The 23,122-nt window shown below is 41.2% G+C and overlaps 1 protein-coding gene across 1 annotated transcript in view; it reads right to left on the minus strand.

The window, feature by feature from the left end:
* TCEANC2 (transcription elongation factor A N-terminal and central domain containing 2) overlaps nucleotides 1-23,122 on the minus strand; it is a 48,697-nt gene that overhangs the window by 19,401 nt on the left and 6,174 nt on the right. Inside the window, exon 3 of the mRNA XM_023188032.2 lies at nucleotides 13,637-13,778. Within this exon, the coding sequence (XP_023043800.1) occupies nucleotides 13,637-13,778 (142 nt within the window). The remainder of the gene's footprint in view (nucleotides 1-13,636; nucleotides 13,779-23,122) is intronic.

Below are 23,122 nucleotides of genomic sequence, written 5' to 3' on the forward strand. Positions count from 1 at the left end.
TCCATTCCCAGCCCTCAGCATAGTGCCTAGCACAGAAGAGACGATCTATAAATGTTTGCTGAATTGAATCAGTTAAATAAAAAACATTTACATTTGACTTTCAAATTGGTTTTGTACTAACATTTGAATATGGATAGAGGTGATTAGGAAAATCACACAACTGCAAACAAAATAATGAAACTACACTGTAAAGAAATGAATCCAAAGGTGCTGAGAAAAGGAAAAGTTTCTAATTCTTATCCACCGCTGAGAATTTTTCCTGCTTATCACTCCAGGCTTTGTATGAATTATCTCATTTAATTTTTATAACAATGACTTAAATACCGTTATTATATCTCTTTTTACAAATGAGAAACCTAAACTCAGTAAGGCACCTTGCCAAGGTCTCACAGCTAATAAGTGCAGAAGCTAGGATTAGAACACAAGCAGCCTGACTCTACCTCCAGAGCCTGCACACTTAACCCCTAATACACTATACTTTTCTGTTATTAGGGACTGGCACACAGGAAGTCTTCAACAAGGCTCTATTGAGATACTGTTATTCACACTCTTGGTATTCCAAAATCAGAAGAGCACAGGCCCTGAGAGGTGGCCAAAGGACAAAAAGCTTCAACTCACAGGTCCGGACAGTGGAGTCACTGCTTTTGGCCTGCAGAGGGCAGTACATCCCTCAGATACTCCCACAAGAGCCACGCCCAAACTGGGACTGGTTAGGAGTCGTTTGCCAACAACAGCCGAACCAGCCCAGGAAGGGTAGGTAGGGCTGTAAAGGAGCCCAGTGGGGGATGCAAGACTTGCCAGCAAGAGGGAAGAATTTCCAAAGACGACTAACAGCAAAAAGGCAATTCAGTCTGGGGCAAGAAAGAGAAGGAGTCTGGGAAACCCTCTACTAGACAAAAACAGAGTAGAATCATAAATTTCAGATCACAAAGGGAATTTCATGATGACATTAATAATGACAGGCTGGGCATGGTGGCATGCCTGTAATCCCAGCACTTTGTGGGGGCCAAGGCAGGAGGATTGCTTGAGTGCAGAAGTTTGAGATCAGCCTGGGCATCATAGTGAGACCCTATCTCTACAAAATACTTTAAAAAATAAATAAATAAAAGAATTGACTGGGTGTGGTGGCACATGCCTGCAGTCCCAGCTACCTGAGAAGCTGAGGCAAGAGGATCGTGTGTGCCCAGGAGTTCGAGGCTGCAGTGAGCTATGATCATGCCATTGTACTCAGCCTGGGTGACAGAGTGAGCCCTGTCTCTAATAAAATTATAAAATAATCATAATGACAGCAATGACAGCTATTGTGCTAACCACTTTACATATATTAATTCATTTAAACCTCAGAACAACCCTATGAAGTAGGTGCTGTAGTTCCCCATTTTATAGGTAAAGATACCTGAGGTATTAAGAGGTGAGTTAACTTGCGAAAAACAACAAGAAGCCAGACCAGGTTTCATATATAAGCAGTCTGGCTCCAGAGCCCACGCTTTAACCCTCTACTATTCCCTCTGGTGATCAGATAGTCCTACATCCTCTGATTCAGATGAAAAAGATGAGGCTCCATGACCTTTCCCCAAGGTCACAAGTTGGCCAGTAGCTACATCAAGGAAGTTAATGATCTGCAAAAAGTCATTATTTGCTCCATGAAGTTTATGTTTTAAAGTAAGCAGTGCCACTGGCTGGTCTTATGACCCAGGTCAAGTTCCCGGGGTTTAAGGTTAGGGGATTTCTGCATCCCAGCACACTGTTAAGACAAATTCCCTGCAGGAAGCAGTCTTTTGCTCATTTACCAAACATTACCAAATACTCACAGACATTGGGATAGAATGTTGAGCAAGACAAGACCCAGAAAATCCAGACTAACCTGTATTCAAGGAGCTCTAGGAAAGTCAGGGGACAACACCTAAACAAACAAATGCACACAAAAAGGTGTTACACAGGTCCTAAGATAGTATTGAAGGGGGAACCCCAAGGAGGGCCAAAAGGGTAGAGGAGTCAATTCAGCTGGTAAAGGGGTCAGGGAACATCATGAAAGAGGCAATGCTTATCCTGGTCTTAATAATAACTCAGCCAGGCGCAGTGGCTCACGCCTGTAATCCCAGCACTTACTAGGAGGCTGAGGTGGGGAGATCACATGAGGCCAGGAGTTCGAGAACAGCCTGGCCAACATGGTGAAACCCCATCTCTATTAAAAATACAAAAATTAGCCAGGCATGGTGGTGCACGCCTGTAATCCCAGCTACTTGGGAGGTTGAGGCATAGGAATTGCCTGAACCCAGGAGTCAGAGGTTTCAGTGTGCCAAGATCGCACCACCGGACTCCAGCCTGTCTGACAGAGTGAGATTGTCTCAAAAAAAAAAAAAAAAGAAAGAAAATTGGAGACCCCTGGTAATGAGCATCTCTCCATAGTCTCTGCATCACCTCACTCAGGAACCTTCTTGCAGAGCCCTGAGAACGAAAAGCATCACACTCAGACAATGCTAATTTAGTTGGTGACTAAACTCCCAGTTCAAAGGCAACAAGGGCTGGATGTGTTGGCACTGCTGTCAGATTTTTTGAAGGGCTTTTGCAAAACAAATAATAATAATAATGATGATAACTCAAGGGGACAGGAATAACACAAGAAGTAGAGTAAACAAGAGCACAGAAGCCTGAAACGTATAGCATAATTTAAGGAGTATAGTAGACACAACAGTGGTCCCCAATAATGACTATGCCCTAATCCTCAGAACCTGTGACTATGTTACCTTACATGGCAAAAGAGACTCTATAGATGTGATTAAGGTTAAGTACCCTGAGATGGAGAGATTAGCCTGGCTTTTCCAGGTGGGCCCAATCTAGTCACATGAGTCCTTAAAAGTGAAGAAAAGGCAGAAAGATGGGTCAGAGATGAGATGTGAGAAGAATTCAACCTACCATTGCAAGTTTTGAAGATGGAGGAAGGAGATCACAAGCCAAGGAATGCAGGCGGCCTCTAGAAACTAGAAAAGGCAATTAGTCTAGGAAACGGATTGTCCCCTAGAGCCTCCAGAAAGGAATGCAGTCCTACCATCATTTTGATTTTAGCCTTTTATTCACTTTTAGGTTTCCGGAGATGGCATAACATGGTATAAGAATATTTTAGCTTTGTCATTTATTATTTGGTTGTCTAACCTGGAGAAAGTTACTTTAAACTCTCCAAGCCTCAGTTTTTCCATTTGTAACATGGAAAAAAATTACACTTACTTTCCAGAGCTGTTATATAGATCAAACAAGGTCATAGATGTGAAAGTACTTTGTAAGAAGAGGGGTTTTGTTGTTGTTGTTAAACAATCATAAACAAAAATACAGCATCTCTGAAATCAGATATGATTGACAAAACTTTTCCCAGAATATTCATATATACAGTATTGCAAAAATGGAGCATGCCTGCTCACCAGCTTAAGAGTACAAGGCCTAACTCCACTGCCTGATCAGCTATTTACTCAATACCCCATGCTCTTTGGTTTCCTTGATAATAAAGGTATCCACTCACAGAGGCCTTATCACTGCCAGCTCCAAAGGCTTTTTGCTAGTTGGCCCTCAACTTCCCAGACCACTTGAGGACACCGAGGCCACTCATTTCCCCTGCCTCTAAGAACAGTCTTTGATCTCCATGTCCATGTACTGCCCTGGCTCTCTTCCTGTCTAACCACACTTCCTTAGTCTCTTTATCTGGCTCCTCTTCTTCCTCCCACTTCCCCAGCATAGATTTTCTCCCAGGTTCAGTCCTTCAGCCCCTTCATCTTGCCCTTCACTTAGAGAATTCATCTACTAAGGTGACTGTAAGGAAACACTTCCTGGCAGATGACTTCCAAATAAGTATTTCCAGTCTAAATTTTGCATCTGAGCTTGAATCCCACATCTCCAACCGCCTGGTGGACATTTCCACTTAATGGGTTTATGTGAGAACAAAACTCTAGGGACACTGACTCAAATGAAAATACTGAGAGAAAACTCCCATTTGAGGTATACAAGAAAAGGCACTAAATTCTGATTTAAAAGAGTTAAATTCAAGCAGATGGCAGAATCCATAGAGCCAGTCCAATAAAATAAAGGGACATATGGCTGGGGTCCAGGGCACAATGGCAGTCTGCTAACCAGAAGGAACACTGCCCCAGGAGACCTGGGTTCTCATTACCTCTCTGGTGCTAACTCATAAGGTGGCCCTGGATAAGTCACTTCATCTCTCTGGGTCTCAGTTTCCCTGTTTATAAACTGAAGTAGGTAAACGGATTTAAACGGTTATGACACTGACATTTACAAAGCTCATAGAAATATATAAGAAAAATTGTAAGATCTCAGCAGTAAATGTACAAAGAACACGAACAGTGTACAAAAAAAAGAAAAAGTGCCAAAAAAATGTATGGAAAACAATTCATTCTATGCGGCACATGAAAACAAGATGCTATTTTTACCTCTTAAATTTGTAAGATTTAAGAAAATGGTAGGAATGTAAATTGGAAAAACCTTTCTAAAAATCTAAGATTCAAAAATGGATCAGAATAGGAGATGCATATCCAAGTGGTATCTGAATTAAGGCCTCAGTTAAGCTGGAGACATGGACAAGGTCTCCGGCTAAATGCTCTAAAAAAGCAGCAAAAGACTAAGGGCTGAGCTTTATGGAAAAGCACCCTGTTAGGGGAGAGAACAAGGACTGAAGAAACACAGAAAGGAAAGAAACAAGGACACAGAAGGCAAGAAGAGCTATAGAGAAAACTTGTTCAACTTTGTCATTTTCACTCATTTGAGCTATATCCTGAGCTCCTGCTGTATGCCACTAATGCTTGAAATACACTGGTAAATAAAATGTAACTTCTGCTGGCACAGAGTTACTGTCTAGCAAATAAAAAAATAAAGAAGTAAATAATTAAATAGGCGATTACAAACTGAGATAAGAGCTATGAAGGTAACAAACAGTTTAAAAATAGATACAGAACTGGCAACCAGTTCAGTGTCATTTATGTCAACAAAAAGGGAGTATCAATGGTCTCAAATTCACAGTCTGGGAAGATGAGAACTCAGACAAGACCATTGGATTTGGATAGAATGAAATTACTTGTGTCCTGAGAGAATAGTGGTTGTGCAAGAAGCCAGCTTGGAACGCTCTTCCCAAAGGATTGGGCAGGCCAGAAATGGGAGTTGCGAGTAGCCAACATTTTCAAAGGAATCTGGTTATAAAAAGAAGGGAAATAAGGTGTTTGGAAAAGGTGGCAAAGACAATTAAAGGGGAAGATTTGTGCTTGTCTGAAAGCAGCAAGAGCGAGCCAGTGGAGAGGATAAGGGTGGCAACATAGCAAAAGGCATCAGCGGGGCATCCCCATTTTCCCTCACCTCCATGGTCAATTCCTGCTAAATCCAGCCCGTTCTTCCTGATAAGGTTTCTCTAAGGAGCTATTTCATTTCTCCATTCTCTCAGTCCTCCAAGCCTTCATCGTGTCTCACCTCAACGTTTACAGCCATACCTCATCCTCATGGCTCACTTCCTCACCTCCTTCAAGTTTCTGCTCAAATGTCATCTCTCAATGAGGCCTACTCCCACCCACACCATCCACATTCCCCATCCCCCCAACTTGTTGACTTTTTCTCTTGCACAGCACTTTTCATCTTCTAACATAACTACACAATTTGTTTATTATGTTTCTTCTTTATTGCACGTCTCCTCACTAAGCTTCACAAGGGTAGAGACTTTTGTCTTGTTTTGATCGCATGTATCCAGAACACTGCCTGGCACATGAATGAATACCTGAATGATTCCCTATCTGATATCCTGATTTCTACCTGATCTTTCTCTATTGACACCCTTTTCCTATGCATTTTTCCCTTGGTCACCAGAAACGCTCATCATGTCATCCTATAGTTAATATTAAATGGTTCCAGTAACAGCTGTTTCTAAAGCTCACAGATTGCTAAGAAGATACCCACCTTCACTGCAGTGCTATTCACAATAGCAAAGACATGGAATGAATTGAAATGCCCATTAATGACAGACTGGATAAAGAAAATGTGGTACAGATACACCATGGAATACTATGTAGGCATAAAAAAGCACAAGATAATATCCTTTATGGGAACATGGATGGAGCTGAAGACCATTATCCTTAACAAACTTAACGCAGGAACAGAAAACCAAATACTGCCTGTTTCACTTATAAGTGGGAGCTAAATGATAACTCATCAAATGATATCGTATCAAAAGAACACGATAACAAAATAAGGAACAGACACTGAGGCACTGAGGTCTACTTGAGGGTGAAGTGTGGGAGAAGGGTAATGAGCAGAAAACATAACTATTGGGTACTAGGTTTAATACCTGGGTAACAAAATAATATATACAACAAGCCCCCATGACACGAGGAGTTTACCTATATAACAAACCTTCACATGTACCCCCAAACCTAAAATGAAAGTTAAAAAAACAAACAAACAAACAAACACTCATAAAATAAAATGTTTTTTTTGTTTTTGTTTTTGTTTTTGTTTTGAGACAAGGTCTTGCTCTGTCGCCCAAGCTGGAGTGCGGTGGCATGATCTCAGCTCACTGCAACCTCTGCCTCCCAGGTTCTCCTGCCTCTGCCTCTCGGGTTCTCCTGCCTCAGCTTCCAGGGTTCTCCTGCCTCAGCGTCTCGAGTAGCTAGGACTACAGGCACGCACCACCACACTCAGCTAATTTTTATATTTTTAGTAGAGACGAAGTTTCACCATGTTGGCCAGGCTGGTCCCGAACTCCTGACCTCAAGTGATCCACTTGCCTCGGTCTCCCGAAGTGCTGGGATTAGAGGCGTGAGCCACTGCGCCCGGTCAAACAGGTTTCTTTATTGTAGGATTTCATCTAGCCTATTAAATGAGAAAGTATACTGAAAACCTCTAAGGGAGAGGAAACAGTAATGCGGCATTTTCCAAGCTTTATTTGAACCCAGGACACTTTCTTCAAATAACATCTCACTGGACCAGAGTTCTAAGAAATCCACACTTGAAAACAATAGCATCTGGGAAAAGTCCATACCCTAATGGCTAGCTTTTAAGTTTCTTTATAATCAGGCCCAATTGCTATCCATCCTTGCCCATTCTAGCCATTACATTGTAGCATGTCGTTTTCAGGATTTTCAAGCTTCCATTCCTTTACTCACATCTCTACCTGCAATGAGCCAGATCTCATTTTGACCTAGCAAAATCCCATCGCTTCTATAAAAATCCTTCTCCACTTGCCTAGGCAGAAGTATTCACTGTCTCCCCTGTATCCCCACAGACCTTTGTACATCCCTTGATTTTAGCATTTTCACGTCAATCATTATTATACACCTGAATGCCTATTTTTCCAGAGAATGTGGGCGCCTTACAAACATGAACCATGCATTATTCTGTAGCACCCAGCATAAGGCATAGGACAAGGAAGGTGCTCAGTATGTGTTGAATGAATGAATGAATATAGATTCTATAAAACACAGATCAAATGATGATCCAAGGCTCTTGCTAATCCTCATCTTGGTTATCAATCTTAACAATTTAAGGGGCTCACCCTGTTATTATTCTCCTACATTAACTTCTCTCACTCTACAGAATCTTTGCCATTAGCATTCAACATGTTAGGATCCTTTTCCATCTTAAAAAACAGAACTTTCTTCAATCCCACATTCCCTTTCTGATATTGTCACCTCTCTTTTCTTTTAATACCAAACTTCTTGAAAGAGTCGTCTATTTTGTTTCATTTTCATACACCTTCTTCACTCCTCAAGCTTCTGCCCCTAACCTTACTCCTGAAATGGTCCTAAACAAGATCATTAATGACTTCATTTTGCAAAATCTAATGTGCAATTTTTAGATGTAGCTTATTCGGCCCTTTGACAAAATGGACAAAGCTAACCAATCCCCTCCTAGAAACACTCTTTCCTTTGCATTCTATGACAGCATTCTTTTGTTTTCTTTCTGTTTCTCTGGTCGTACCTTCTCAGTTTCTTCTGTAAGTCCTTAAATACTGGTGTGCTTCTGGATTTTAAACTCAGCTCTTGGGTCTTCTTAATTTATATACTCATCCTAGGCAAGCTTATCTACTATTTTGTTTTTTGTTTCTTTTTTTTGAGACAGAGTCTCGCTGTGTCACCCAGGTTGGAGTGCAGTAGAGTGATCTCGGCTCACTGCAAGCTCCGTCTCCCGGGTTTATGCCATTCTCCTGCCTCAGCCTCCCGAGTAGCTGGAACTACAGGTGCCCGCCACCATGCCCAGCTAATTTTTTATATTTTTAGTAGAGATGGGGTTTCACCATGTTAGCCAGGATGGTCTCGATCTCCTGACCTCGTGATCCACCTGCGTCAGCTTCCCAAAGTGCTGGGATTACAGGCATGAGCCACTGCATCCAGCAGCTTATCTACTATTATCACACCATTTCCCAGCTCTATGCTGATAATAACTCCCCAGTATATAGTTACAATCTTTCCTTAGCTTCACTCTTGTATTTCTAGCATTCTGTTGGACATTTCTTTTGGGATGTTCTGCAGAATAAGTCTAAAATGGAACTTATTATTCCCTCCACCTCCAAACCTGCTGTTTCCTATCTTAATGAGTGGTACTGCCATCCACCTACTTGTCCATATCAGAAACCTAGCCCTCAGCCTTCACTGCTTCATCTTCATTCCCAACATCCAATCAATCTACAAGTCCTTTGGATTTATTACATGTATGTCTCTTGACTCCAACTACAATTTCTTCATCTCCATGAATACTACTCCATCCAGGCCACTCTCATTTCTTATGCAGATGTTTTAGGAGCTTCCTAACTGAGCTTCCTGCCTCTAGGTTTGCTTGTGTCCAACACTTTTCCCACATGGCAACCAGATAGATTTTTCTAAACTGAATATGTCATTCCTCCATTCAAAACTCTTCAGTAATAATCCTACTATCTTTAAGATAAAGACCAAACTCTCAAGTTTTATGGCAGACTAAAGCTACTCTTTCACTGCAGTATTATTAGATCCTGGATAAAAGCCACCTAACTCCAACAAAAAAGTTAGCAGAGGCTAGAAGGGTGCAGGTGCACTCAGGGAGGGGTGGGGTTATCCTAAGGGCTGATATCAGCAGCAATGCTGCTGAAATACTTAGCTTTGGGCCAGCAGTGATGAGGGGAGCTAATCCTCGGCACTCTTATAGTGAGGTGAGATCCTTAAGAGGTGTGCTAAAGTATTCCAGGTCAGAGATGGCCTCTGACTGTTGGCAGAAACAAAATAAGTTAATCCCCTTTGGAGGGAAGCTTCTCAATTTAGACCCATAGAATTCCTACAGATAGAAATACAGGCTGTGCACAGTGGCTCATGCCAGTCATCCCAGCATTCTGGGAGGCCAAGGCGGGAGGATCACTTGAGTACAGGAGTTCAAGACTAGCCTGGGCGAGACCCCTTCTCTATAAAACATTTAAAAAATGATCCAGGCATGGTGGCATCTACCTGTAGTCCCAGCTACTCGGAAGGTTGAGGCAGGAGGATCCCTTGAACCCAGGAGTTCAAGGCTGCAGTGAGCCATGATTGCACCATTGAACTCCAGCTTGGGAGACAGAGTAAGACCCTGTCTCAAAAAAATAAATAAATAAACTTAAAAGAAAAATAGAAATACAATAATGAGTTTACAATTAAAAATCAACAAGCACATGGGAAGGCAAGTACCATCAGTCAGCAAAAACAATAAACAACAGATTTAAATCCCCAAGAACCATAAATATTAGAATAGTCAGATGAATACAGAAGAGCTAGATATTAAATGTTTAAGAAATAAAAGGCACAATCACAAGAATGCACCAAAAAAAATTTATAGAAAACATTTTGGGGCTGGGTGCAGTGGCTCACACCTGTAATCCCAGCACTTTGGGAAGCCAAGGCCAGTGGCTCACGCCTGTAATCCCAGCACTTTGGGAGACTGAGGCGGGCAGATCATGAGATCAAGAGATCGAGATCATCCTGGCCAACATGGTGAAACCCCTTCTCTACTAAAAATACAAAAATTAGCTGGGTATGGTGGCGCATGTCTGTAGTCCCAGCTACTAGGGAGGCTGAGGCAGGAGAATCAGTTGAACCCAGGAGGCAGAGGTTGCAGTGAGCCGAGATCACGCCACTGCACTAGCCTGGCAACAGAGCAAGATTCTGTCTCAAAAAAAAAAAAAAATTGGGGATAAAACAAATTTGTAAAAATAAAAACCAGTTTTTGAAATAAAGACCTTAATAAATGGGCTAAGTAGCAGATTAGAGTCAGTTGAAGAGAGAAGAAGTGACTTGGAAGACATGTATCTGAAGATATTACCCCAGAATGCTGAGTCAGACAAAGAGATAAAAAATTGATAAACTAAAGGGTATGAAGAATAGAAGACCTAACATGCTTCTAATTATAGAATCTCAGAAGGAGGGAACAGAAATAATGAAAGAGAGTAACTTTTGAAGAAATAATGGTTGTTGCCAGGCATAGTGGCTTACACATGTAATCCCAGCACTTTGGGAGGCTGAGGTGAGAAGACTGCTTGAGCCCAGGAGTTTGAGACCACCCTGGGCAACTTAGCGAGACCCTATCTCTACAAAAAATACAAACATTAGCTGCATGTGGTGGTGCATACCTGCAGTCCTAGCTACTTGGGGGGCTGAGGCGGGGGGATCACTTGAGCCTGGGAGTTCAGGGCTGCAGTGAGCTGTGATTGTGCCACTGCACTCCAGCCTGGGTGACACAGAAAGACCCTATCTTAAAAAAAAAAAGATAATGGCTGTAAATTTTCAACAACGAACATGAATCTGCAGGTCCAGGAAGTATAATGTATCTAAGATAAATGAAAAGAAATACAGGCTATGGTAGCCACTCTACAAGTTAGGTTTCAATGATTATCACCTCCTGGTATTCATACCCTTATGTTGCCTTCCAAACTGTATCAGGGTTGGTCTGTGTGACCAATAGCATATGACAAAACTGATGATATATCACTTCTGAGATCAGGTTATAAAAGACACTGTGGCTTCCATCTTGGTTGTTCTCTTGCTTTCTTGTTCTTTCCTGGATCACTTGCTCTGGGGAAAGCCAGCTGCCATGTCACGAGCAGCTCCAAGGAGAGGCCCACATGATGAGAAACTGAGGCCTCCTGCCAGCAATCCTGTGAGCCATTTTGGAAGCAGAACCTTAAGCCCTGGTCAAGCCTTCAGATGACTGCAACCCCAGCCAGCAGCTTGACTGCAACCTCATAAGAGACCCTGTGCCAGAACCAACCAGATAAACTGCTCCTGGATTCTCAACTTAAAAAAAATTGTGTGAAATAATAAATATTGTCTTCAGCAGCTAAATTTTAGAGTAATTTTTACACAGTGATAGATAACTAATACATATGCCAAAACCAAACAGTTCTGAATGGCTTACAAAGAACCTTCTCCATCTGGTCCAGAATGTCTCTCCAGTCTCATTTCTTGCCACACTCTCTAAAGCACATTAGATTTCTAACACACCAAACTACTTTTAGTTTCTGGAATGCACCATGTTCTCTCCCACCTCCACCTTCTATACAGCTCACGTGATGTACCCTGGCCTGACACATTTCTTCAACACCTTCTGCCCTACTCCTAACACATATAGTCATTTTGCTAACTTCTCCCCATCATCAGAGCACTCATCATATTGCATGATAAAGTCTTGTTAAACTGTGTTTCTATTAGACTTCAGGCTCCAAAAAGGCAGGACAATGTCTGTCTCCTTCATTATTATGCCTATATAGTTCCCAACACGCAAAAGGTACTCAGTAAATATTTGTCCCTTATGACCCACAGGATAGGAACAGGCAGGAAGACTAAAGGTTGAAGAAATGTAAACACTCTCAGGCAGTGATCCAAATGAAATCTTCAGCATAGCAACTGATGTAACTATAAAGAAACCAAGAAACTCCTATATTCCATACAACCTCAGGTTTAGGGGAGGCTTTGGATAGAGTCAAAACTCATAGTTGGATGGTTTCCAGGTCTTCTTAAGTCAAGCCCTGTTGTGGTTTCATTATGATCCTTGAATTGAAATCTCCAAACATCAGAAATACCCATTCTTGAAAGCATACTCACAATTATACTCAAACACCAAATAGAAATTTTTTTTATTATAATCTTCAAATCCAGCCTATTTAAGTTATGATCATATACAGTATTTGTAGAATATGCTTAACTATATACATATACATATGTACACATATACATGTCATAAAATATTAATCACTAGTACCCTCTACTGGTGGAAATACTTTATCTGCTCATATGAATGGTCTTATTGCCCCCTAGTGATTATAACCTATAAAGACAAAATCCAGCAGCAGATGGGAGAATCTCCTTGGCTACAATAGTAGGGTTTTATATTCTTAAATCATCTGATTTTCTCAGATTCTGGTTTATATTACAGGGGTACAACTCTAAGACTCTTGGGGGGCCCTCTGGGGATTTTGCACAGCTCTTCCCAGCTGCTAGTGCCAGTTTTGAAGCTGCTCTCTCTCCTGCTTCTCATGAACAAGAGGTCAAGGGGAGGCAGACAAGGCAATGGCTGCCCTAGTGAGGGCAAGAACAGCAGCTGTGAATGACTGTCCTGGACTCCCTGGGGAGCTGGGAGCAGCTTGAGTAACACATGTTGGCACTCCCTTGCATATTATTCACAGTTGTGTACTGTACTAAAATGGCAATTCAACATGGTCCCCGACTTACCTTTTAAGTATCTCCAATGCTATAATATCAAGATGTAACTGAAACGTCACCTCCTCTATGAAGCCTTTTCTGAAGTCCCCAGTATATACCTTGTTTAGATTAGAATAGTACCCAGAACACTATTTACATGTTTTTATTTATAACCTACAATATTTCACTGTTCCCATTTGCCTATATGCTTGTCTCCGCTACCAAACCCTAAGTTTCTTTTTTTTTTTTGGAGACAGAGTCTGAGTCGCCCAGGCTGGAGTGCAGTGGCATGATCTCGGCTCACTGCAACTTCTGCCTCCCAGGTTCAAGCAATTCTCATGCCTCAGCCTCCTGAGTAGCTTAAGATTACAGGCATGGACTACCATGTCTGGCTCATTTTTGTATTTTCAGTAGAGACAGGGTTTTGTCATGTTGTCCAGGCTGGTCTCAAACTACTGACCTCAAGTGATCTGCTCACCTCGGTCTCCCCAAGTGTTGGGATTACAGGCATGAGCCACCACACCCAGCCCAAACCCTAAGTTTCTTGAGATCACAAATCACGTCTTATCCATTTCTGCATACCCAGCATCTAGCACACTCAAAATGTTATCCATGTGTTATTGCCAGTTATGCCAATAAGTACATAAATTAAATGTAAGCACTTAGAAACTTTCATGGTAATTTGACAAGGGTAATTCTATATCTGTTGAAACTAATTTTTAAAACTGGGGCTTGTATTTTGTACATTCCATTTCATTTTTCTGATTTTTTTTTTTTTTTTTTTATGTATTACCAAGGTACTGGTCTGCAACCAACAGATAACTTTTTAAACAACAATCCTTTACCAGAGAATTGAAAGCATTGATAAGGGAGATAACTTCATGTTTGAAGGAGAGAGATGGAAAGAAGGGAGACAAAATATAAGCTTTCTTAAAAAATAAAATTAAGAAGGAATATACCTATCTTTGTTGATTTTAACACTTCCCTGGAGGGTATTTTCTTCTTTAATTCTTGTAAGGCTTCAATGAGATTCTCTTTGGTTTGATCAGGAATTTCCAGCATAGTTTTCCATCTTTTTATGTCTTCTACAACCACAACTCTCTGGGAAAAAGAAAAGTCATTTGGAAAATGTAAAATTTGCATTAGAAAGACATCTGCCTTCACCTGAGCTAATGGGGCTCCTATTGACATATGAATTATTGATTATGACCTAAACCAAAGTACAGTGCATCTGATGGCCCCAAATGATGGGTAATTGCTTAAAAGCAGGTACAGCTTACTGCAAATCAGGAAGAGAGGTACATCTATTAGGAAAAGTGCAAGTTTTAATCTTACCATCTCAGACACCACTGGGCACTTAGCAGTGAGAGGCAATAAGGATGAGAAGAGAAAAACAATGCTGAGGTGAATCAACTCTATAGCTCACTTAAGAGTGTCTAAATTCATAGGCAAGAACAATGAGCAGAGAAGTCAGACATGTTTATTTCAACAATCAAAAGCACACTTCAGTAGTTCCCCACTTCCTAGAGGATAAACCTCAAAACTCTCTCTCGTTCCAGTAATTGTTTAAATCTTCAAACACATAGAAAGGTACAGCAAGTAACCCACTATTTATAAAGGAAAAAATGAACACTTTGCCATTTCACATAAAATAATAAAACATTATAAAGTTTCTTTGTACACTGCATCAACTCATTCCCCTCCTTTCCTTCCTAGAAGAAACTACGTACCATCTTAAAGCTGATATGCATCTTTCCATTAAGTATAAAAAATTAACAGTTAAAGCATCTGGGTGAAGGAGATGGGAAAGTTCTTCATACTGTGTTGCAAACTTTTCTATAGTGTTGAAATTATTCCATTAAGAATTTTTCAAAAAGCAAAGTGGGAGACTTTTAATTTGCTTTTATAACTACACACACACAAAAATCTCATCTTGGATTGTTATTATCTGAGGGAGGTGGGCACAGTGAGGGAACTGAAGGGGATTCTGGGATTCTGGCAATACTTTCTTGATCTGGATGCGGTGTGTTTATTGTGAAAATTCCTCATGTACACTTATAATTTGTGCACTTTTCTATATGCATTTTCTATATGATAGTTTGATAAAAGCAACAAAAAGAAGTCTTATCTCTCTCCCTTGGCTGGTGTCTGCTTCTAGCCTAGAAGCCTACGGTGGGAGGAGGGTATGTTTGATTTCCCTCTCACCCCAACTTTGCTTCTCTTCCTCTCCAATCCGCTTGTTTACTTTGGTTTCTGACCCTTCCAGGTTCAAAGCCAGGAAAAGGAAAAGAGGAAAGGGGAAGGAAAAGCCTTACTTTAACATAGTGATACTATGCTAATCAGATTTTAGTACTACCTGGACTTGGCAGATGTTGAAAGCTGACTTTCTTTTTCTCGTATAGGTTACTTTTGCAGTTCCTTGGAAAGCTCCCACTGTTGAGCTCTCACCTGCAGTTCCCATACTGTGGGTACTGTCTCCTTCTGCCAGCCACCCACAAGTCCTCTCGATTCCCTAGTTTTTGGCAACCCACCTCCCACAGGCTCTCCCTGTAGGGATCCCACTGTCCTTCCAAGTATCTCTGTGGACCCATCCATTTTCATTCAATTCCAGGCCAGCCAGCATTTTCTCCCACACTTGTCCACATCTTTGTCCTAAAGAATTTGGCGGGTAACAGCCCTCCCAATGTACCCACTTCTCCTTTTGACATCAGTCAGCCACTCTCCGTCTTTAGACTTTCCCAGGCATAGTCTGATCTCTGTCCACCCACCCCAGGAACTAAAGTCAAGCTCTTCAAGTGAAAAAATACTGTGGCACTCTTGCTTCATCCAAAGGAATTCTCTCTCCCCTCTTCCTTTAACTTCAACCTACTTTATAGCTTATGGTGGGTGATGGGTTCAGGATCCCAAAACTGGTCTTCAGGTATTGCCTTCTATATAGATGATCTACAATCTCATTGGGAAGTATCATTTGATACCTACTGCTTTGTTCTCGGTCTTCAGGGGCATTAGTTAAAATTGAGATAGTCTTTTTCTAGGATCTGTTACAATATAAAATGGTATTAGTGTTAAACTGTATGAAAAATAAATCAATAAAGCCAAGTAAGGGGAAATTTTGAATAGGAAGAAAGTGCAAATATCATGTCTTTTTCACCAATGTATTTTATTGATTTATCCATACTGAAACATGTAATCCCGGTTGATCCATTTTAATAGTATTGAATAGTATTCCATTATTTTATATACAAATGTCTTAGAAGTTTAAAACTATTCCCCTATTAAGTATTTAATTTCTTTCCCCGTATTTTACATGTTATAAACATTGTTTCAATGAACTCCTGTCTATGACAGTTTTTTGTATATTGTCTTCATCTCTTTACTTTCAACTTTTCAGGGTCATTACACTTTACATAACCTGTGGCTGCTTTATTTTGTTCCCTGCCTCCTATTCCAATCTGAGAAACTCTTATCTTTTAATAGGCATGTTTAATCCATTCGTATTTATTATGATTATTGATATATTTGAACATATTTTCTCTTCTTTTTTCTTCTTTCATATCTTCTATTTAACAGTTTTCTTTAATCTATTTTTTTCCTTTTTTTGTTTTTTATAGATGGGGTCTCGCTCTGTTGCGCAGGCTGGGTGCAGTGTTAACAATCATAGCTCACTGTAGCCTTCGACTCCTGGGCTCAAGCAATCCTCCTGCCAGCTTCCCAAGTAGCTGGGAGTACAGGTACGTGCCACCATGCCTGGCTAATTTTTGTTGTTGTTGTTGTTGTTGTTGTTGTTGAGACAAAGTCTTGTTCTCCCAAGGCTGGAGTGCAATGGCACAACCCTGGCTCACTGCAACCTCCGCCCCTCCTCCCCCAACCTGTTCAAGTAATTCTTCTGCTTCAGCCTCCCAAGCAGCTGGGATTGCAGGCATGCACCACCACGCTTGGCTAATTTTTGTATTTTTTGTAGACATGGGGTCTCACTCTGTTGCCCAGTACCCAGGCTGGTCTCAAACTCCTGGCCTCAACTGATCCCCTCACCTCAGTCTCTGAAAGTACAGAGATTACAGGTGTGAGCCACTGTGCCCAGCCCCCCTTTTTTTCCCCCTCTATGGTTTGGAAGTTATGTATTATATTTCTATCATTTGAGTGTTTACCCTTACAATTTTTTTTTTTTTTTTTTTTTTTTTGAGACAGAGTCATGCTCTGTTGCCCAGGTTGGAGTGCAGTGGTGAGATCACACTGCAGCCTCGACCTCCTGGGCTCAAGTGGTCCTCCCACCTCAGTCTCCCAAGTAGCTGGGACCACAGGTGGGCCACCACATCCTGCTGATTTTAAAAATTTTTTGTAGAGATGGGGTCTCACTATGTTGCCCAGGCTGGTCTCAAACTCCTGGGCTCAAGTGATCCTTCTGCCTTGGCTTCCCCAAGTGCTGGGATTAGAGGTGAGCCACCATGCTCAACCTATCCTTACAATGTTTAAGATGTATACTAACAGAAATTGATACCAGTATTCTCCTCACAAGCCTCTACTTCAGAAACCCCAATTCCGTGGCATCTCTATCCCTTATGTACTTTTTTCTTTCATATTTCTGTCTCTTAATTTCTCTATGATACATCCTAAGTGACTTCTTCAGAAATCCTAAGTATTTCTCTCTTTAGCTATGGCCTGCCTATGTTTAACCTGTTTGATATGTTTCTGCTTCAATAAGGATATTTTTTCATTGGACAAGTTCTGTTTTTCTTCCTCTCCAAACTTACCTATTCTCTTTTCATACTATTCTGTTCTTATCTTTCGGTTTCTATTCCTTTATGTCTGTGATCATGAGGTCTGGAGGCAGGGAACCTAAAGCTGATTCGCGCTGACTTCCTAGAACTAAATCAAAAGGAAAACTCGGCCGGGCACTGTGGCTCACACCTGTAATCCCAGCACTTTGGGAGGCCAAAGTAGGCGGATCACCTGAGGTCAGGAGTTTGAACCAGCTTGGCCAACATGGCAAAACCCCATCTCCACTAAAAATACAAAAATTACCTGGGCATGGTGGCACATGCCTGTCATCCCAGTTACTCAGGAGGCTGAGGCACAAGAATCATTTGAACCTGGGAGGCGGAGGGTGCAGTGAGCCGAGATAGCACCACTGCACTCCAGCCTGGGTGACACAGCAATACTCTGTCTCCAAAAAAAAAAAAAAAAGGAAAAATGCACCACCAACCAAACTGGTCACGTGTCTAGTCTTTATTTGCATAGGGGTATAATTTTGTAACTTCATTTCAGCCTCTGATTGGTCCTCTCCTGGAACCAATCAGACATTTGCATAGGGTGTAACTTTGTAACTTCACTTCAGCCTCTGATTGGTCACCTTCTACAACCAATCATACTGGTTGCAGGCCACTACTTCATTTACACAGGGTGTAAGCCAAGTAACCAATGGGAAACCTCTAGAGGGTATTCACACTATTCAAACCCCAGAAAATTCTGTAACCTGCACTCTTGAGCCTGCTTGAGCCCACTCCCACTCTGTGGAGTGTACTTACTTCAATAAATCTATGCTTTCTTTCATTGCTTCATTTGTTGCTGTGTGCATTCTGTCCAATTCTTTGTTCAAAACGCCAGGAATCTGGACACCCTCCACCAATAACAAACATTTTAAACATATTTAAGGTCTCTTTGAGGTTGTTTTCTTATCTTTACTTCTTGGGGTAGAAATTCTATTACTTACATCTGTCTGCTCATTCTCTCTCTTGGTAATTTATTTCCTTATAGACTTTGTAATTTCTGACCATTAGTTTATCCTTGCAGGGGATTGTGTTCTATGAAAGTCCTTTGCATTCTAGGATATGAAGTGTCTTAACAGAGAAATCTCACATTGGCCTTTGCCAAGATTTGAATTTTCTCAGTTCTAGGCCAGTTTTTATATTAATTTTTTTCAGTTTTGCAAATAGACTGAATTTAACTACAGCTAGCTTTCTGGGTTGGCAGGTTTCACATCTGTGGATTCAACCAATCATAGGTCAAAAGTATTTTTTTTAAAAATAGATGGCTGCATCTGTATTGAACACACAGAGCCTTTTTTCCTTGTCACTATTCCATTAACAATACAGTATAAAAACTACTTACATAGCATTCACATTGTATTAGGTATTACAGATTGAGTATCCCTTATCCAAAACGCTTGGGGCCAGAAATGTTTGGGATTTGGGAGTTTTGAATATTTGCATTATACTTACTGGTTGAGCATCCCTAATCCAAAAATTCAAAGTCCAAAATGTTCTCATGAGCATTTCCGTTGGGTACCATGTTGGCACTCAAAAGTGTTGGATTTTGCGACATTCTGGATTTCAGATTAGTATGCTCAACCTGTATAGTAATCTAGAAATGATTTAGATTATATAAGAGGATCTATATAGAGTATAGGCAAATAGCACACCATTCTATATAACAGACATGAGCATTCGTGGATTTTGGCACCTGTTGGGGGTGGGGGGGTCCTGGAACCAATCCCCCACAGATACTGAGAGACGATTGTACACATATTCATGCATGGTAATAAGAATGTAGTTCCAATTTATTATTATTGTCAACTCTTTTTCCATCTAAGACCCTGAGAAGGTAACAATCTGCTTCCCTGGACCAGTGGATGGAATTTTTCGAGCTCATTTGTCACAAACATATGGTAGTTCTGTTTTGGCTTCCAGCTTCACGTGGGAGATCAGTTCTAGCTTCCCACATCACATTAGCCCGAGGTCTTATCTCCCATCCATACTGGCCTTAAAATCCAGCCCCTAAGCATTATACCTGAATTCAATGTTCCCTGGAACTATTCAGCTTCAGCTCCCACTTACAGCTCTGATTTTGGCATTCCTCTCTCTTCCTGGCACCTAAGGATTTCCCTTTCTTGTGTTCAAGCTCAGCTCTGTATTGGAGACTTTTTTTTTTTTTTTTTTTTGAGATGGAGTCTGGCTGTGTTGCCCAGGCTGGAATGCAGTGGCTCGATCTCGGCTCACTGCAAGCTCCGCCTCCCACGTTCACGCCATTCTCCCACCTCAGCCTCCTGAGTAGCTGGGACTACAGGCGCCAGCCATCATGGCTGGCTAATATTTTGTATTTTTGGTAGAGATGGGGTTTCACCATGTTAGTCAGGATGGTCTCGATCTCCTGACCTCGTGATCTGCCCACCTCGGCCTCCCAAAGTGCTGGGATTACAGGCTTGAGCCACTGTGCCTGGACCTAATCCAGCATTTCTACATGGCTGGAATCAAGTTAAGGGTTCCACATCAGATAATTTCAACATATGGAACTAAAGAAGTCCAAACCCTAGCATGGCATAAAAGGCCTTCCACGACTTAGCTCCTGACATTCTTTTCAGTCTCATCATTTGCTCCAGATACACCAAAGTATTTACAGCTTCCTTTTGAATTTCATACTCTTTGCCTGGGAAGTTCTTTCTTTGCCTCATTTACCTGATATATATTTATTTTTTTAAGACTCTTCAAGCATCACGTCTTCTATGAAGCCTTTCTTGCCTCTCTTCTACCACATTTTACCATACTCCACTTTGCATCCCTCTGCAACTTGTATAGACTCCTATTATTGCACCTATGCTTTCTGCAAATACTTACCATCAACAAGGCTGTCTTTCCCTTGAGGGCTGGAACCATTTCTCATTTATCTCACTATCCCCAGTGCACAGTAGGTGTAACTGAACAAAACTATTTCTACCTTCAAGGACTAAGTATAGTACAGTTTTCAGATATGAAATTTTAGGTCAGGAATAGGAAAAACATCAGTCTATTCAAGAGCAAAAGAATTCCATATATATCAAGAAATGTCTCAAACTCTAAGCATTGGCCAGAAAATAGATCACTCTAATTACTTGGAGGAACAAAAGAAATGGACACAAAATATCAGTAAGTATGCTACAATGAGTAGTAGAACAGTTATTGCCAGAAAGAAGATGTGCTTTCCAATATACCATCTGGTTTTACAGTTGTGGATTGCTGAAATGTCAGGTTTGACAAAACCAATTAGGGAAAATGATTCATTCATAAGCAGTTATGTGGGCACCATTCCACTGGTGGGGGCAGAAGGCAACATATTGGCTAGTTGATCCTACAAAGGAAGGAAAGGTTTATAGAACATTCTAAAGCGATTAACCTAAAAGAATGGGTATACTCTAGGACCTTTTAATTTTAAAAAATCTCTTACTGCAACCAACAGAAGAAATCACTTCCTCTTAAGGGAGTAAAAAGAGATTAATCAAATTAACCTTTACCACTTAAATGGACATTACATGAGCTCTATTGAGAATCACTTTTATAGAATGTGATAAGCCTATGGCAAAATTACTTGTAATATATAGTGATAACAGAAGTACAATGGTCCTAATATTCCAAGATTTTTATACCTCTTCAGTTTGGCATTCAGAAACTTCCACCTTTTTTGTTTTTTTTCTGGCTCACCCTATCTGCAGGACCCAGATTGTCTAGTTCAAATCCCAACTTTGCTACTAATGGCTACGTGACTTCAAGCAAGCTACTTAATCTCTCTGTGCCTTAGTTTTTCATCTGTAAAATATAAATGATAAAAGCATACATTTCACAAAGCTATTATTAAGATTTAAAGAGTTAACATTTGTAAAGCATTAGTTAGCACAATGCCTGGCCCATAAAAATTGACTCAATAAATGTTAGTAGTAATCCTTATTACTACTATCATCATCCTCCTCCTCAGCTTTGGTTTTACTATACAAGCCCCTCCTTTTCCATACATGAAAAGAGGAAACTATCGGTTTTTACTACATGCCAGGCCCAAAGGTTAGCCCTTTCAACATGAATTTATTTATTTCGCTCTCATAATAATCATGCAGATGGGGTACTGTTATTTCTGATGTTACTGATGAGGAAACTGAGTCTTGAACATTTAGTAGGTTCTTGGCATTAAAACATAATGCTGATGTTTGGAAGTCACTTGGCAGAAAGTGGACCAAGCTGATTCCAACATTCACATTTAACTCAATTTCTTTTTAATTTGCCATTGTGAACACACCAAGCATCACGCATACATAGAGGAAACAGAAGAGCACATACCACTCATTGAATGGTTATATGTCACTACTTCCCTAGAGTATATCAGACCTAGCCAAATCCTCCCGTCCCTTTATGGTGCCCTGTCACATAGCCTTCTTTGGGCACAAAAACAGGTACTAACCTCTCTCTTCTCTTACCTTTTTTTTTTTTTTTTTTTGAGACTGAGTCTCGCTCTGTCACCCAGGCTGGAGTGGAGTGGCGCGATCTCAGCTCACTACAACCTCTGCCTCCTGGGTCCAAGTGATTCTCCTTCCCCAGCCTCCTGTAATCCCGAGTAGCTGGGATTACAGGTGCCCGCCACCACACCTCGCAAATTTTTGTATTTTTAGTAGACTCGAGGTTTCACCATGTTGGCCAGGCTGATCTCAAAATTCCTGACCTCAGGTGATCTGCCCACCTTAGCCTCCCAAAATGCTGAGACTACAGGTGTGAGCCACCGCACCAGGTCTCTTCTCTTAACTCTTAACCCTTATTGTCTATATGACAATTCTGTAATGAATCACATATAATTTTGTAGCATTTATTTTATTTTTTGAGACAGGGTCTTGCTCTGTTGCTGAGGCTGGAGTGCAGTGGTATGGTCATAGCTCACTACAGCCTCAACCTCCTGGGCTCGAGCAGTCCTCCCACTTCAGCCTCCCAAGTAGCTAGGACCACAGGTGCATGCCACCATGCCTGGCTAATTTTTTATTTCTTATTTTTTTTTTTGAGACAGAGTCTCGCTCTGTCACCCAGGCTGGAGCACAGTGGCGCAATCTTGGCTTACTGCAACCTCCGCCTCCCAGGTTCAAGCAATTCTTCTGCTTCAGCCTCCCAAGCAGCTGGGACTATAGGCACGCGCGATCATGCCCAGTTAATTTTTGTACTTTTAGTAGAGATGGGGTTTCACCATATCGGCCAGGCTGGTCTCAAACTCCTAATCTCATGATCCACCTGCCTCAGCCTCCCAAAGTGCTGGGATAATAGGTGTTAGCCACCGTGCCCGGCTGCTAATTTTTTCTTTTGGTAAAGATGAGGCCTCACCATGTAGCCTTACCATGTAGTTTGGTCTCAAACTCCTGGGCTCAAGTGGTCCTCCTGTCTTGGCCTTCCAAGTGCTGGGATTATAGGCATGAGCCACCACACCTGGCTTCATCATTTATTAACTTCTTATAATTTGATCACTTTTCAGCAAGTTTCATGAGGGTTCGTATTTTGATCTTAAATTTCTCTACATTCTCTGTAGTACTTAGCATTGTGCTGTGCATAAGCTGTTTCACAATATTTGTAGAATACTTTACTATCAAAACCCTACAAAGGCATGCCAGAATACAGATGATTACTGTTTAGTCAATACTTTTTACCTACAGTGTAGCACACACTGTGTTA

Source organism: Piliocolobus tephrosceles, chromosome 1 (genome assembly GCF_002776525.5).
Source record: "Piliocolobus tephrosceles isolate RC106 chromosome 1, ASM277652v3, whole genome shotgun sequence".
NCBI lineage: Eukaryota > Metazoa > Chordata > Mammalia > Primates > Cercopithecidae > Piliocolobus > Piliocolobus tephrosceles.